Here is an 18,497-nt window from a genome sequence, read left to right as displayed (position 1 = left end):
ATCACGTTTGTATGGTAGCAGTGCGTTCCATCAAAAACAAATTAATTACAGTTATATAAAGTGAGCTTTTATGAGTTCAGATATTATTAAAGTACAGTGAGCGAAAATGTATGGAGGAACAGCCTTGAATTTTGTAAATATAATAATAATAATGAGATAATTGTATACCGCAAATAGCATATTGCATATTAATTGTTTTGAAGACTGAAGTAATTTATTTAAAAGGCATTAGGAAATTATTCCCCCTAAATCTATTGGCTATTTTGAGAGGATTGAAGGTTATTTTTTGGTTTGACATGCTGTACTCATCTCATATTGCTTTATAGGTTATTATCAAATGAATATTCAAACATCTCATATTTCTTTATAAGTTATTTTCATATGAATATTCATACATGTCATATTGCTTTATAAGTTATTACCATATGACTTCATATATCATGCATGGCTGCTATTGGTCAGAACCTCACTCCAATCATATGCAAGAAAATTAGTTTCATAGATCAATTCCACTTATTGACTAGGGTAAAATGCAGAGATGAGATATACAGATTTGTATTCCCGTAGTTGAAGAATTTTCTGAAATTCTCAAGAAAGCAGTAGTAATTTTGAAGGAAAATGAACTACTAAAATTTGATGTTGAAAGTAGGCCTGAATTGTCTTGGAGCTTAAACTGATAATGCAACACCCCCTTGGAGGGAATGGACTAGTCCAACTCACTCTCAGCCATACAGTGGTGGCCAAGCTAGTATCACACTATACTCCCACGAATGTTACTTTACCTTCATCATGCACTGCTACCACACTACTGTGATCAATTACCCTCTGCTAGTTCCTCGTCCGACTCTCTCCCTCTCTCTCTCTCGAGCAGTTTTATAGGAAAGAAATACTTGGACTTATTCATTGCAGAAGAAATCTTTTTCTATCTTCATCGTGCCATGGATCATTTTGAACTTTGAAGGATGAAATGCAGCTGTTCCAACTAAATCTTCTTCCCACCTCATGAACTTATTGTGGAATTAAAAAGAGGGGAAACATTTCTCATGATCTATAAACATTACATGGTATTATTACCTTGGATTTTTTGTCAGAAAAAGGAGTGAGTTTGTATGAAATCCTTGTGTGGAGAGTCACCTGATTTCTACTGGAACAGATCGACAGTATTATAGCATTTTAGAACAAGATCTCAAGTATCTGTGCAGATTTTTTCCTTATCACACCTGTGATATGGAATGGTAGCATTCATGACAGAAATCCATTTGTTTTGAACTCATTCCGTGACTGCCCAACATTACCTGCTGGTGGTATTGATACATATCAATCACTGAGAGAAGATTGAATATATGACTGGGAATGTGACCATATCAGAAAGGGAACGGATGCATCGATTTAAAACTTTTATTACAGCTCAATTTATCTGAGAATTTAGATCTCAAATTGAATTCATTTTTGGGGTGATTTTCGCTGGAATATTATCCCTCCCTCATTTCCACCCAGTACTCCCAGGTGAGAAGCCATCAACGACAATATTTGAAATCACGTCTTCGGGGGGTCATGTTGAATTGGTAGGGTTCAAGATACTCCCAAGTGCCGTTTCTGAAGGACACTACGAGTGCGCTGGGTTCGGGAGAAGGGCTGGAGCTTCCGCGTCTAACAACAAGAATACCAGAGAGGTTTTATCACCCTGGCAAATAGAACACCATGCTCGGCGTGTGAATAAATACATTTTTTTCTCGGATATTACATGAGTGATGTTACATTTGAACGATTTCTTCATTTATCAAAGCAAGGATAGATATCGATGCAGCCTTGCAGATTGACTTATCAAATATTCATCAAGCGTTCTTGAAATAAAGGATATCTGCAATTGTACTCTGCTTCTTAGTCCACCGTGGGAAGCATTGACGTAGGTGCTTCATGATTCATTAATATCATTTAGTACAGGTCTCTTCACAATGCCATGCTATCCTTGTAGAGTTCTAGACAATCACCTGGAAAGAACTTGTTAGATTAGCGCACTGGGATCATCACCGTACCAAAAGATAAATAGAGGAAAGTTGACAGCATCACAAATCATTCCCGGGTAACACTCCGATCTTTTAAGAAGCAAAAGTGAGTGAATATGGAATGGGAGATAAAGAACTGAGAGAAAAGTCAATATCGTTGCTGTCATGTAAACCCGTTTGTCTGATCACGCCTGGAAGGAAGGGATGAAATAGTTTGCACTACGTGTGTGCCAATGAGTCTACACATTTGTTTGCGAACGATGCCTGGAGGAATTTATGAATTTTAACGCGTTTATACCCATGTGTGGTGAAAAGGATTTGAAGAATTCAAACAAGTTACTGGTAGATGAACATATTACTACTGATATAAGTAGAAGGAAGCCTGCAAAGTTTGGCTTACTGTGCCTCATCGTCTAGGATGTGACAGATCGTTGTTATACCAATATCAAGCAGTTCTGATACTTGTATGTGTGATTACAAAAACACAATGTAACATTGATGAAAAAAGAAGCTTATATTCTGGTTTGGATCTCTTTTAAGCAACTTTATTTGCTAGTTGCATGAAATAACATTTTGATCAAGGAAAATAGCAAAGAGGAATAGTTAACAATGACGACTGTTGGGTATGCAGATCCTGCAATCCTGCAGTTTGCCAACGGGACACTTGTAACAGTGTCTCCGCTTGTCAGCATCTTGACGAAGATTCTGCCAGGCCTGGTAGCTGTTTTTTGCACCGTTGGACTGCTGTGTAATGGATTCATCATTTTACTTCTTCTGACGTACTCCAACATGAAAACTCTGGCCAATACTTTCATCTTTAACCTGGCCTTGGCAGATTTCTTCTTCATGTTTACGTTTCCTTTCCTTGGCCATCAGATGTGGCGGAGTGAGTGGATATTCGGTCGCGTCATGTGCAAAATCCTTATTCCGTATGATACCATGACGCAGTTCACCGTCGTCTTTTTTCTTGTCGTCATGGGCTTCGATCGCTACTTGGCCATTTGCCACCCTATCAGGTCGATGCACTATCGGACAATTTTCAACGGTCGTGTGGTCAGTGTGGGGGTCTGGATCTGTTCGTTCTTGGTGTCTTTACCCGTTTGGATCTACACTGATCAGATCACATATATTGGGAACGGCCAAAAGGTGCACCTGTGCTTGGCGCTTGCAACGAAGCAAGATGAGGATGTCAACAATTTTAACTGGTGGATAATCTACACACTCTTTTTTGACTTTTGCGCACCTCTGACTGTAATCTTTATTTGCTACTTTCTCATCATCTGGAGCTTACGGCATAGTCCCCTGCAGGACATCCGTAACACTTCACGACGCGCTAGTCGCAAAGTCGCCGTCTTGGTCATCTGCATCGTCTTTGTCTTTGTATCCTGTTTCCTACCATTCTTTATCGTCCAGTTCATCCAGAGTCAATTGGATCCGTCACAGTTCACAGATTCTCTCCTACTTGCTTATATCATCAGCTGGTTTCTCATGTACAGTCATAGTATCATCAATCCCGTCGTCTACACCATGCTCGGGGAGAACTTTCGCCAGAACCTCCCCCGTCTCTGCCGGAGCATTTTTCGACGGAAAAAGCTTAACAGCCGCCAGAGCAGCATGCGCACGTCTAGCATGTACCTTCGTCGATCCCGCAGCTCCATAAAGTCGTGTAACAGTAGTACGGATGGTATGGGGCGTATCCATACCAATGGTTACCTTAGTATCAGTCCGAAGATAGCTATTACTCATCTACCAAAGCGCTTACCTCCTGAAGATCCAGTGTGATCGATCGAACAAAGCTCTGCTTGCATGGGAGAGTCATCTCAAAATATCTTCACCTCGAGAAAAATCAAACTATTGCCGAGAAATGCATGCCTATGAACTGTACAGTGGTTGTTTTCAAGTATTGGAGATAACGTTTAGGTGGTGGTTATGTTTGATGTGACAAAAGAATTTGAAATGTATTCATTAATTTTGCCTTTGCTCTCAATGTATTCATACCTCTGATGAACTGTGGTAATGGTGTTTGGTGTGCAATCTTATTACATTCACTTTACAAATTCAATCTATCGGAATATATTGTAATAAAATATTGTTAGGTTTTGGGACACATGTGACAGATTTTGAAGATAATCAAACCCAATACATTGACTGACCCTATGTAACTTAAAATGTGATATATTTTACCTGTAGAAATATATTTGTAGCCAGTGTTCACGGCAGCTGCAGCTGTTCATGACCAACGAGTGGCAAACAATTCATAAATCATGCATGTTTGACATTTTCTTCAATATCAATGAAATATTAATAGCCTAGTTCCTCAAACATTATCAATTATTAATCCATGACATCACACATTTAAGCCACGTTGGGCCTATTACTGATATTTCATTGAACCCACTTAAGTTTAGCAAACTCAATTGGTAATGTAGAAGAACACATTTGCCTATTCATTTGAAAATTTATCTAACATATAACTAATATACTTCTCTCAGTTGAATCGTGAAAAACATGTCACTTTTTTTAATGCACGGTTATGTGAGTTTAGGTTTAGTTGATTATTTATGTTAAAGAAGAATATTCTAATATGACAAAGATTGCATCATTTAATTCTATTCTTCTCTACACACCGCTTCATATAACCTTTTTCTGATAACCCTTAAAACATCTATCTGTCTAAAATATATATACTAATGTCCTTTGGCAAGACTTTAATCTTCATTTGCCTCTCGATCTCCACGTAGGTGTTAAATGGGTACTATGCAGTAGGAAGGAATTCCTTGTATGTTGTGAGCACCGATGCAGTAGCCTAGCCTAGCCTAGCCGGCATTATATTGGAGCACCTCGAGCACCTTGTGTGTTTTGGATATGTGTGCTATAAAAATATCAAATTTATTATATTTTTATTCTTGCAAATAGAGCTCTAAGAAGATGATGTTAACTGGGTATAATGTGTAGAGCCAAGGAATTGTGTATAATTAATTCATCAGCAAAACTTGTAAAATATACTAGAACGCTAATGAGTCAGCTACGAACCTGTGGGAGTGGGTAGATGGTACAGATGGATGATTAGTTGAAGAATCATATTGACACAAGAATCCTAATGATTGATAGAATCATGAAAGGATCGAGTGGACTAAATTGCTTGGGGCAGTACATGGTCCCCTTTCTCTTGATGAGAGCTATCAATTTTTAAGTACCAATAATGAGGGCTGAAGCATTCCCCCACACACCTTTAAGATAGATCCATGTATTGTTTCTGCATATCATGGATACTGTGAAACAAGAGACTGTTCACTCATGAAATGTTTGCAAGTATTTGACAAGTGGTTTAAGATTCACAAAAGTTATATGCCATAAATCAATCTAATTTCCTCTGATACCACAATGAATGTTTGCAATCACAACTGTTTGTTTGCTGTTGTTTCTAGTTTTGCAGTTTGACTTTTTGCAATGTGAAAAATGAGAGCGCATACCATGAATCAACCTCAGTTACTTGAATTAGAACTGTTTATTTTGTCGCCGCTTTCATCCCACAAGGCTGCTCGCTTTTTTGCTAAGTAGATTTAATTGTGACATTTAGAAACCAACATTGCACTAATGAAATGCTTTTAAAAATGCATATATGTCATCTTCACTCAACTTGAGTTCAAATGGAATAGAGACGAGATGAAATGTTTTCTTGAATGTGCGGTCATTTAAGCTGTAATTAAGGGCAATATAGGGGGGCTCTTTTTTGCATTTGTTAAGGATGCTTATTTCATCCAATTGATAGTCTGTATGTAGTGAAGATTAACCTTATCGAGACAAAGCATTCATGCAAAGGCGGGTGCTATACGTCTTTCAATTTTGTATGATCCAACCCTCTCCCATTTAAGATAGTAGTTTAAATCCTATTTTGGTATATGCATGTGTCCAATAAAGGTTTATAGTCAGTATCAAAGTATGCCATTCATGTCAGTAAGGACTGCTCCATATCTAGATAATACTTGAATGGGAAAATATCATTTTCTTTCTGGTACACGGTAAACAGCTTCTGGCTTTTTTTGTTAAGAAAAAAAAATTGTTGAAGAAAAACTAATTCCCAAATTTTATCCTTGAGAGCAATATTTGTAAGAAAAAATATTGACAAGAAATTGAATTACAATAAAAATCAAAATCCAAATTTTGTTTTGTAGTTTCTCTTTTTCTAAGAAGAATCCTGATGAATGAAATTGTCAGTTCAGGTGTATGTCAGGTACTTACCAAGACATGATAGTGAGGAAACAAGATTAACAACCTTTGAAGTTTCCCTTTTGGTAATGAAATGTCAAAACAAAAATAATTGTGTTTTGTCAATTTTAAACCTGTCATTAACCATAGACACAAGGTTTTTTCCCCCTTCAATCAAATCTTATTCATATTTTGAACGAAGTGTTCATGACATAGTACTGTTACAAATTAAAGCAGCAATGAAAAGAAAAATAATTTGGACCATCATTTTGAGAGCGTCAACCCTGTGCAAGAGATACTATGGCAATAGAGTTCTACATATGAACCCGGACTGCTTTTTTAATATCTCATCTTTGCTGAACAATGGGGGTTAATCAATGAATAGTTGCCATGGTTATTTGCATCTTTTCGCTCATTTCTCTTTGTAAATTTTTGAGGAACATTGAATTATGATTTTACCACAACTGCGTCATACTTGACTTGTGACATTTTAGTGTTGATGGCTAATTTGAGAAGTAATATTGATGAATGACTACCAAAGGTCAGTCTTTAGTTTGCTCTAAATACAAGCCCTGATTCATTAGCCTGCACTAATTTATTAATATTCTCTTCATTCTGGGATTTTTCTTTAATAATGTAAGATGCTAGATTGATATTTGAGACATAAGTTGGGAGACAGTAATGGTAATGGAAATAATATTAAGTAGTACAGATTTATGATGGATTATGCTAAATTATTTAATAAAATAATAAGAAGTATGTAAAATGTTAGAAAATGTACTGGTGTAGTTTCATTTATCTGTGTTCTGAGAAGGAAAATCAGCCATAATCCTTGTTTTTTCTTCATAAATGTCTTTTAGCTATTTTCATGGTGAATGCTGTTGATATTATTATTATTTTTCCATTGTTGTTAACATCAGGGTGATATACTTGAATCAAGATACAATTCCTACTCCTCAGTGTGGTTTGTAGAGATATGTCAAGGATTCCTCATAACTGGAATTTGGGGCAACTTTTACCTTTCATATGTGAAGTGCAAATTTGTCTCTGCTGGTATTTGGGGGGAGTCCCATTGTATAATCAGACCAAAGCACTTGTAAGATACCATGAATATTCCACAGCAAAAACAAAGTACTTATCGCCTCCCATCCCAAACTCAAGATTTAATGCTTTTATGAAATCAATGAAAACTGACCTTACACAGACGAAACGTCTTTCACGTTTTGTGGCTTCTGTGAAAAAAGCACAATTCAATCATTTGTGGTTCTTTTGCATCAGGTAAAGCCAACAGAAATTAGCTTTTTTGTAACAGAGAAATGAAATGGTTTGTGCATGCTAGAAATTTATAGGCACATTTTGAAGAAAAAAATTTATGAAAAGCTTGCATCTGAAGTTGTGCATAAATAATGTTGCAAAATCATATCTGAAAATTTGAAACAAAGTCATTTAAAAGAAATAAAAAGAAATAAAAAGGGAATAGGGGCTTTTATTTTTCACTCAGTTTAAACACTTACCACTGATGTAAAAATGTTGTTACTCTATAAATGTCTGTTAATGTCTACTATTACCATTTAACTTCTACTATGACTATATTAATTCTGTTACAACTGACTCTATGAATACTCCTACTATTACTACTTGACTACAACTTCATCTGTGATAATGAATATAACCACTGTTACTGCTGAAATGACAACGATGATCACAATAACAGCAACTATTTCTTCTCCTGCTACTTCTACTACTACTACTTCTAATTCTACTACAGATATTACTACTACTACTACTACTACTTCTACTTCTACTACTGATACTACTACTTCTACTTCTACTACTACTACAACTACTGCTACTACTAATACTATACTACTACCACTGCTATACTACTACCTGTACTACTATTACTACTTCTGCTGCTACAACGGCTCATTATTTATTTTACCATAACTTAAATAATTTCAGTTTTGTTTTATTCCTGTAACAATATTACTACTCTACTTCCACTTCAGCTGTGGTAATGGCTGCTGCTATGACAATAACAACAATAATGATGATATGACAGAAATAATTTCCTCCGCTGTGGCTGTTAGTACTTTACAACTACTACTACCAATACTACTACTCCTGCTGCTGCTACAATTTCTTTTACTACTAGTACCATCTCCACCACCACTACTACTTCTTCTACAGCTACTACTACTACTACTACTACTACTACTACTTCCGCTACTACTACTACTACTACTACTACTACTACTACTACTACTACTACTACTACTACTACTACTACTACTTCCACCACCACCACTGCTACTGCTACTACTACTTCTATCACTACCTCTACTACTACTACTACTACTACTACTACTACTACTACTACTACTACTACTACTACTATTACTACTTCTACTACTACTTCTACCATACTAACACTTCAGTACTATACTACTATTTGCTCTGCTTCTGCTGCTTCTATTGCCACTATTATTATTACTAGGACTTTTACTTTAATTATTACTTAATCCACTTAATTAACTAGTTATACTGCCAGCATTAAACACTACACCTACTACCACTTCTACAATACAAGAATAGATGACAATTACTACAACTGCTAAAACAAATATCACTACTTTGAATACGACTTGCTTACATTGTATGACCTGCAAATCAGGATAAAAATCTATCTTTAAATACAAATTCAATACTTTTGAATGCATTTCACTCTTATCGTTCTTCTCACAAACTTGCAAATAATTAGAAAGTGTGATTGAAAGAAAGGAAGAAAGAAATACAAAAGATATTTAGAATATGACTGAGAAAGTAAATGACTGAAGGTCAGGTTTGGGTATAGTAAGGCAGTTGCTCTCTGCAGATGGCATCGCATATCAATGACGTGTTATGATGAATGGTTATTGATCTAGCAAGCTATCTCCATTGATTGATGTGTGGTTCTATTCCTCTCCACAATCAAATCATCTCAATACTTCATCAAAGTGAGCACCTTCTTGTACTTTCTTCCCCTCATGTTTCTTGTCAGTTCTTTGTGAAAATCAATTACAAATGTGACTGATTTGTCATTTTATTCTCCCTTATTTTTTTTCTTCTCTTTCTCTTTCTCTCTCTGTGTTCATGCCTGTCTCCTCCTACTCTCTTCATTTTTTCACATTCTTTCTTTTTATTCTCTCTTTCTTTCTCTCTCTCTCTCTCTTTCTCTCTTTTTCTCTCTTTCTCTCTGATGATGACGAGGAGGAGTGTGTTAACAAATATTTGCTATTAAAACCTCAAAAACAAAAAACAAAAAATCCCCATAATATTGATCTACCAAGGGAGGGATGCAGCCATCACCAACCTAAATGGTCTCAGTTTCATTAATTTGTTTTGTGAGTGTTTAGGGAATGTTATTGTTGTTGTTTGTTTTTTTAAGTTATGTCTTGGCTATCACTGTTTATTTTAACTGTACTTTGTAAAAACCTGGTACGAGTTGGATTTTAAAAAAAATAGTTGAACGACCTGTGATTCTTTTTCAATTTTATTTTCTATTATTAAAGAAAAAATTATTTTTAATGTTCCATGTAACACTTAGACAAAAGAGAAACAACATTTGTAATTATATACAATGTTGTTGAAAATTTATGTATTACTCTTTTAACTATGTTCACAGAAAGCATGTCATTAAATGTTTTGTTATCATCAATAAAACAATTTAATACATAAATAACATCAATCTACATTCGACCATGCAAACATGCACTCAATATAATAAGGGGGGGGGGGGGCAGTGATGTATACTACAATTTCTCTGTTAAGAGCCAGAAGGGCATTAAATCATTCACTTTACACAGAGTTATATAACACCCTTCTGGCTCTAGAGCTCAATAGTGTAGTGTAGACAGAATGATGTAATTCCACATTTAAAACAGATGCTTAGATAACTCTGTTTCTAAACATTTTAATTTTGTGAAACCTCAATCGATGAGCTTGAAGATGAAGAGATGTGAGGAAGATGTTGATTTTGTTGCTCTTAGAATTGGCCTTTATCCCTTCTCCTCAGAGAGTGTGAGTGTCAGTTTACATTGTCCTATAGCTCTCCATTATGAGTGATGACGGACTCATCTCAAGCGGAAATGCGTTACAAATAATCTAAGATGAACCAAATAAAAGTCATCTTCAGAATGTTGAAATCTAAGTTATAAGGGAAGGATGGGGCTAAAATTCATCCCCAAAGCTACAAAAATAACCAACCTTTTCAAACTTGATTGTTGTCAAAGAAAGGTGTGTAAATGTTCAAAAATGATTTGTTATTCATATGAATCATCATCATTAGCATCATACCCAGCAGCATCTTTTGTCTCAACATCATCATCATCTTTATCATCATCATTATCATCATCACCATCATCTTTATCATCATCATTATCATCATCATCATCATCTTTATCATCATCATTATCATCATCATCATCATCATCATCTTTATCATCATCATTATCATCATCATCTTCATCATTTTATTGTTATCATCAGTATTGTCATGAGACTATCCATAACCAAAGTTGATAGAATTTTATTATTGCTTTAGAAATGCTGATGAAAATCTAAAATGCTTTTGCTGACTTAAAATAGATTTCCAGTGATCAAAGAACGCCGCCGGTAATTAGAGTACAGCAGTAGCTAAAAATAATTGTTATGGGGAAGTGATAATGAGGCTGCCTACCAGCAAGAAGAAAGTAATCAGATATATAACACAATTGGGGCAAGTATATATATATATTCTTCCCTTGTGAAAAGCTGTGATTATAATGTTAATTGAAAATTGAGGAATATGATGGAATTTATAAATTATGGAGATTGGAGTACCGTTATCTATAGAGGGCCAGAGGACATGATATCATATCATCTTTGGTTTAGGTTAAGGGTGTGAACTTGATGAGATTCTAGTCCATGATGAAATAATCAAAAACAACAACAGATTTTTATATAAGCATATTGCTTTAGCTTGTTCATTATATTTGCTATTTTCATAAATTTTGAAAGCTTTAAAAATGTCATCTTGTGAAACATTTAATGAAAATTGAAACCTAATCTAGCCTGCACTCCAGAAAATGGCTTTTAAAGGAAGTTAGTTTAGCTTGTTTATAAAAGTGGCACTTCGGAGCAACTATTTTTGCACTTCATTTTAAGGTTAAAAATGTCAAAACGAAGTGCTTGGATTGCACACTTACAAAGATGTGGTGCACCACAGCTAGTCCTTAGTCTGACCATAGGAGTACTTCATAGATGTGTAGCATCATTGAAGTATATATATATTCACAATCTGTTTACATTCTTAAATCTTATCAAGATGTACAAAACCAGGCAACTAATGATCTGTAAAGAGCTTTTGAAATGAAGGATGATTTTTGCCAATATCTCTTCAGCTGCATTTACGCTGCAAGCAAAAACCATTGGTTTTTCTCTCCTCGCTTCTGTGCTAGCGCAGTTCAACAGTACCATGATTTCATGTTGTATAAATCCTCTGATTGGTATTCACTGCATGCACATCATATCAGCTGCTGAAAGCTAAAAGGGCGTCATATTATTTTGTCACACCGAGTTAACATCCTTCTGGCTCTCAGCAGTTATTATTGCAGTCAAAGGGAATGTTATAAGGCCTGAAGTCTTCACCATGAACATGATATTACATGACACTAACAAGTTAACCAATAGGCAAATGGTCTGATCTTCGTTCATGTAATTTGAGAAGTCTACTTGGTTTTGGCCGGAGGATCTTGACCTTCAAGAAGGTCGATGACTTTCAGAGATGAAAAGCTCAGATTAAAATAGGGAAGAGGATGTCCTTGATGTTATTCCTTAGTTAAAATGAAGACATTGGCCTTCGGAAAACCCTGTCCAGAATCTTACTTCATGAGTGGCAGGATGGGAGGTGGGGGGGGGGGGGGGTCTAGGAACATGGGCCTTCAACTACCGGTAATGCTTCTTGTATGGCTGCTGTCGATGTTGCTATTTCTACGATTACTAAAACTCTATCGATCACTTCTACTACTTCTACTACTACTATTACTATCATTGCTGCTGCTGCTACTACTACTACTACAGCCACTGCTATTACAACCACCACTACTACTACTACTACTACTACTACTACTACTACTAACACTATTACTGATGCTGCTATTTCTACTACTTATATCAATAATACTACTATACTATTAATACTACTGCCACCACCATGACCATGTTGCCACTAGTACAACTTTTACTTCTACTATATTTCTTATATTATAAATTACAATATATCATTTTCCTGATTCTTTTGTGAAAATGGTGCTCATAACAACTTATTTTCTTCTCAGTTCATTTAGATTCAAGTTCTAGCATTTATTTCCAATGAGAGCTACTTTGATGTAATGCGTTTAGGGGGAAGGGGATACAATATTTCTGTACAGTTTGTGACTGTACAGATATTCAGCTGTAATTTCCACCATCATTACTGTACCATCCATTTAGTATATTCAATTAAGGGATTTTGAAAGTTCATCTGAATGTGCTCATGTGATTTTTCATTATAATGGAATGATATCACAATTTAATATCATTGGTTTATTAAAAAGTAATAACACCCAGATGTTTTAAGGCCAATCTTGAATTTTATGACCTTTGGAAAATTCCATTTTGATTTGAAGATTAAACATTGAAAATGTGCCTAAGTCACATTTCCGTCTTTATCCTTTCATAATCCATAGAATATATCTCATAAAGAATTGTTTATTGATTTTTGAATTGTATTGCATAAATAGCTGATAAAGATGAGTACAGCCGTACTAAGAATAATCATAGTTGCTACATATAAGTACATTGTAGGTCTTTATATAATGTGGCAAATGAAACATCAAAGGTACATGACATGCACAAAGTACACTGCAAATTAACTCCCTATCCATATGATGTGTGTACTAGGGCTGCTATTGATGATATACTGCTATATGAATGCAATCATTTCTTTTTTTTAATTTGTCAATCTGAAGGCTATCAATTTTCTTCTAAAGAACGACAAATAGATCTACATGAATGACCATGTTAACATCAGCATTGAGTGTCTGTACATCTGCCCAACATAAAAAAAATGGTCACTGTACTATATAATTTATATTCATAATCGGTAAATCACAAGAACGTAAGGCTTTAACTTTGTACAGAAATGAGTTTTATGAATATAAGAAGTGTGTGATTTGAAGGAAAGATAATCGGGGTGGATATTATGTATAAACGTCAACTGTACTGACTTTTGCGTGTATGTTTTGTAAATATATTATATACTGTATAAATGTATTGGTGGATTATATCATGTGTGTTGTACATGTATCTGTATAGACTTTGGTGCGTGTAAAAGATGTATTTTCTAAATTCTGTGGAGTGCAAATTGTATATACCTATCTATGAATGAAATGCTATGAATAAAATCTCTCTCCTTTATGTTCTCCTATCGTAGATGACCATCAGTTCGAATGATTTTGTTCATTGATGAATGAGAAAGATAAGGTTATTAGTTAATGAAGTGTATATACAGTGCGTATATATCAAAAGTGGACCCACTTTTTGTATATTTTATGCACTGTATAGGAGAACGTCATAGAGATAGAGTGGGAGAGTGAGTGAGTGAGTGAGTGAGTGGGGGGGGGGGGGGGTGGGTGAGTGAGTGAGTTATTGTGTGAGTGTGTGAGTTGTGTGTGAGTGAGTGAGTGAGTGAGGGAAATAGAAGGGGGCGGGTTCGAGAGAATGACTAACAGGTTTATGAAAATGGGAGGAAAGAGAAGAGAGCAAGAGAACAAAGGAGAGAGATACCCATAGAAAGAAGAGGAGAGAGGGAAAGAAGGGGAATTAAGAGAGAGAGAGTTAAGGTAATTCGATGCCTAGCAATGTACCGGTAGTATTCTTGACTTTCATTCCAAATTATGTGGGTTGTATCTGTCTTAAATCTATGTTTATATCTTTTTTTTTCAAGCTAATGACCCTTTATTCCTATCATGATTATAACGTCTCAACCTACTACTAAACTCCTTCTTCCATCATCATGCCAACCTTCTTATACTTTTCTATTAATGAACCTGAATACATTTCTTGCTTCCTTTGCTGCCCCCATCTTCACACTTCACATCAAGATTTACTGAAGAGCTATTCTTTACAATATAAAAAAGCATTTCACTTTGGAACGTGATACAATAAAATGTACAAAGAAGTATCTCATGGTGAAATAGCTGAGGTTTGACCATCATTTCGACAATGATATGAAGTAAGTCCAGTGGCCTCGTTAGCAAAGCTTGTCATGAGTATGGGTTAAATTAACATTTTTTAAAGGATCGGGAGGATGCTCATGACGTAAGCTGACACTTAACAGCTGACCTCCAGAAAAAATAGCTGTATATTCTCATTCCTAGTACACTGTTAAAACAAGTATTAAAAAACTGCGGGTTAAAAAAAATTGATTAAAAAACACTCCATCATGGTTAAAAATGTAGTGTTGGTTAAAATTTACTTTTAATCTTGCGTTGGTTAAAAACAGTGTTGATCAAAACTATTCCTTTTAACCTATGTTGGTTAAGTCCAAGTCGTTGGCAAACATTGTAACCCAGCATGGATTAAAAAACAAAATTCCGACCTAATGATAGCCCCCTTCCGGTTAAAGTTTAATCAATGTTGATTAAAGTACTGGTCACGTGACCCAATGGAACGATATCGAAGCGCGTAGCTAGCGATCGCTCAACATAATACACTGAACTGCACTAGCTACAAGTACACAAAGTACATGCTACGCGTGCGACAAAATTAACAATGGAGGTTGTCGCGAGGATGCTAAGGAAGTGGGGGTTTGGACGGTCTTATCTCCGTGTTTTCAGGTAAGAAATTATTTTGATATTATCATCATCAATTCTAGGATTGTGAGGAAGAGGTGAAATGAGGTTCTTGCTCAAATCAAAAACGATTTGTTTCCCGTTAGGCTGTACGTAGCTCAACCAGTAAGTAACTTTTTACTTGCACATTGCACAATGCACCTGGCTCTCGTAAGCACACCCATACACTCGTCAGTCTGCAAGAATCTTCAACTGTGAAGGAGGCACGGACCCAAAGAAAGAGGAGTGTATTACGGATTACCTACCCAAATTACATGCATGAATGATGACTAGACCTATGTTTAAAAAAAATAAATCTAATTATCATCATGAAGTGAAACGTTTTGAATATGCATGCTATTTGGGTAGGTCATCCGTTTACTTCCTGAATACTGATTGAGCTACAACCTACGGGCCCGGGACACAAAATGTTTTTAATATGAGCAAGAACCTTATTTAACTTCTTCCTTACAATTTTAGCATTGATGATAATCATATTAAAACAATTTCCTACCTGCAAACACGAGGATAAGACCTCCAAACCACCGTAAGTTTTACCAACAGTGGTTAAAAACTGTAACCAACAACCCACTAAAGCTTAACCAACAACGTGTGAATTAATCAAAGCAGAATTAACCTACAATGGTTACAATTTTAACCAACAACCCATGTAAGTTTAACCAACATCATGTGAATCAGCCCTAAACAAAGCATAAATAACCAACAAAAGGTTAAATTTTTAATCAACAAATGGTTAATGTTTAATCAACACCATTTTAACCAACATTGAGCAAATTTGTTTAACCAATAATTGATTAAAATTGTTAATCAACCACGGATTAAATTTTAATCAACAGGCCGTCGGTTAAAGTTTAACCAACGATTGTGTGATTCATATGGTAATCCGTGGTTGATTAGAATTTTAAACAAGTTGATTAAAATTTTTAATACTTGTTCTAACAGTGTATATACCGCTGTGGACACATGATGCTTCATTACACTTTATTTAAACATCAAATTTCCCTAAGGTTTTTGTCTTGTATGAATACACTCTATTAGTTATTTGGTTGTTGGAAGATTGATTGATTTCATCCTCATATGATGATATTAAATATGCATTGATTGTCCTCACCATGTCACTCTCTGGATATTGGGATGCAGTAGAGTGTAGGTAATACGTTGTTTTAAGTTTTGGCTAGCCCGGCACCAGTTTGGCGACTTCAAGCCCTACAATTAATGGCCATGTTTGCATGGCACCTTTTGAGTTTAAACTTTTAAAAAATACATTTTGTGAAACCTTTGAGTTTCAAACAATGACCCACCAGCAATTGGTTGACTCTGCATAATTGATTGATACAACAACTGCTTTAGAGTTTTAAGCAAGGCTATGATTACTAAAAACTGTCGAAACATCACAAGTAATTGAATGTGCAATCAATATTGAGTAAGGATCAACCATCCCGCTAGGTTTCATTTTCATATTAACCGGAGATCACTCTTTGATTAAGTTTCAACGTTGGGTAAACAATAAGTTTTAGAAACGACAAGTGCGTCTCCTCAGTCCTTCACTACATGACAACCTCCACACTTAAAACCATGCATGAGCTAAACTTGACATGTACGGACCGTCATGTTAACCCAGCTAATATAAGTAAGGCAAGAGTCCCATGTAAACCTTCGCCATTAATTGACAGCTCTTACTTGCACATAGTGAAGCATTAAAACTAACAGAGGGCATCATAAATGTCAGCTGGGATACATGAAATTTGAAATAAACTTTATCCCAAGTCACGCAAGCTGCCACCTTGTTATCCTGTTTGAGAAATCCTAGTGATCCTGTGATTAAGAAGGTGGGAATGAATTCATGCTAAAAACTCAAGTTCACTTTCAGAGGGAGTGACAAGTCCAGGCCTCTTCACATGTATCAGGCTTTAAGAAGTCTTGCAGTGGATCACAAGAAAATTGAAGAAAATCAATTGAAGTCAATCAAATGTCGGTCATGACGTGCTTTGTTTATATCTATAAAAATGCTTGCGTTAAACTTGCCAAGCTTGACCTGTTAAACTCGCCAAGCTTGACCCGTTAATTGATGTAAAGAAAGGCAGGCCCTAAAGAAAACATCAGGGTTTATAGATCTACATTGGAAGCTACAGTACATGTAACTCTGTTTCTTGGTCATACAAACATGGTAGACGTAGATGTGTTAGTGAAGTCTAATGGAGTATGAACTAAGACAACATGGAATTAAGGCAAGAATTTGGATCCTATCGTAGAAACATTATTTTAATGACGATGACCGACTTCGGGTTTAATGAAATTTCAGGTTTTGTGTTCGAGCAAATTTATACACTGCAAGCGAAAAAACATTGGTTATTCTAATATTCCGGTGTTTCGTTGGAAGTAGCTAAGCATGCGCAATTACTACCCATAAACACAACAAAGAACCCAAATCAATAAACCCACATCTGTGATGGGTTTTTTTATAAACGTCAGCTAAACTTGACTGATTTTGCAGTGTAAATGCTCACTCTCAAAACATCAGTGAATAGTTCCGGTTTTTGGTCACGTACGTACGTGACCTTCCTTGCTTCTGTGCCAACGCATGCAGGGCAGCAACAAAGTGGTGAATAGGCACAACTCACCAAAATAACAGAATTATCAAATACCAACGCTTTCTTATGGGTTTTTGCAGTACTGTAAATTGCAGTCCAAAAACCTAGTTTTTCAAAATGGTTTTGGGGCTGTGGAAACTATAGGAGAACTTAGGATTCAAGGAAATTGCTGCCTTGTCTTTGAGCAAATAATGTCAGAAAATGTTAGGTTTTAAAAACTGATAATAAAGCAAAGAATGGGCAATATTTGTTTTCCTTTTTAGTATTTCATTTATTTTCTCCTTGTAATGATCTTATTGTAAGCCATGGAACAATAATTTTTCCTTCTCCTTTTCTTTATCATGTTTCTCTTTTTTTCTCTTAAACTTCAAATATAAAATTATGAATCTGAAATGAGGTGTTCCTAACTTTAATGATGTTATTGATTCGGTTTATTGCAATAAAAGAACATGCAGCTGGAAAACTAAAATTGTTCAATTTACAAAGTTAATGACAACACAATTAACGATGAAAATATGAATCACTACAATGTACAACCATAAATCATGCATAATGAAACAAAATGAAACTCTCAAATATTACATATTTTAGGAAAGAACTTTAGAGGTGGGAATATGTTCTTAAGACTCAATGTGAAAGTGGTCCAGACAATCCACAAAATGATGATAATGACTTTCCTGCTGTTAGTAATCACTATACCTTCCATGTAGCTCCACACGAAGAAGAGTTGGCCAGCCAGCCTTCTAGTAGGTTAGAAGCTTGACAGAGAGATAGTTGGG

General features: G+C 35.6%; 1 protein-coding gene across 1 annotated transcript; it reads left to right on the top strand.

The window, feature by feature from the left end:
* The first annotated feature begins 405 nt into the window (after positions 1 to 405).
* LOC105439709 (somatostatin receptor type 5-like) lies at positions 406 to 6,612 on the top strand. The gene has a single exon (XM_011668997.2). It carries the CDS (start codon positions 2,616 to 2,618, stop codon positions 3,786 to 3,788), a length of 1,173 nt encoding a protein of 390 aa, XP_011667299.1. The 5' UTR covers positions 406 to 2,615; the 3' UTR covers positions 3,789 to 6,612.
* The last annotated feature ends 11,885 nt before the right edge of the window (positions 6,613 to 18,497 follow it).

This window comes from Strongylocentrotus purpuratus, unplaced genomic scaffold (genome assembly GCF_000002235.5).
Source record: "Strongylocentrotus purpuratus isolate Spur 01 unplaced genomic scaffold, Spur_5.0 spur5_contig_870, whole genome shotgun sequence".
Taxonomy (NCBI): domain Eukaryota; kingdom Metazoa; phylum Echinodermata; class Echinoidea; order Camarodonta; family Strongylocentrotidae; genus Strongylocentrotus; species Strongylocentrotus purpuratus.
Note: the sequence above shows the minus strand (reverse complement) of the source record. Positions and strands in the feature narration are given on the sequence as shown.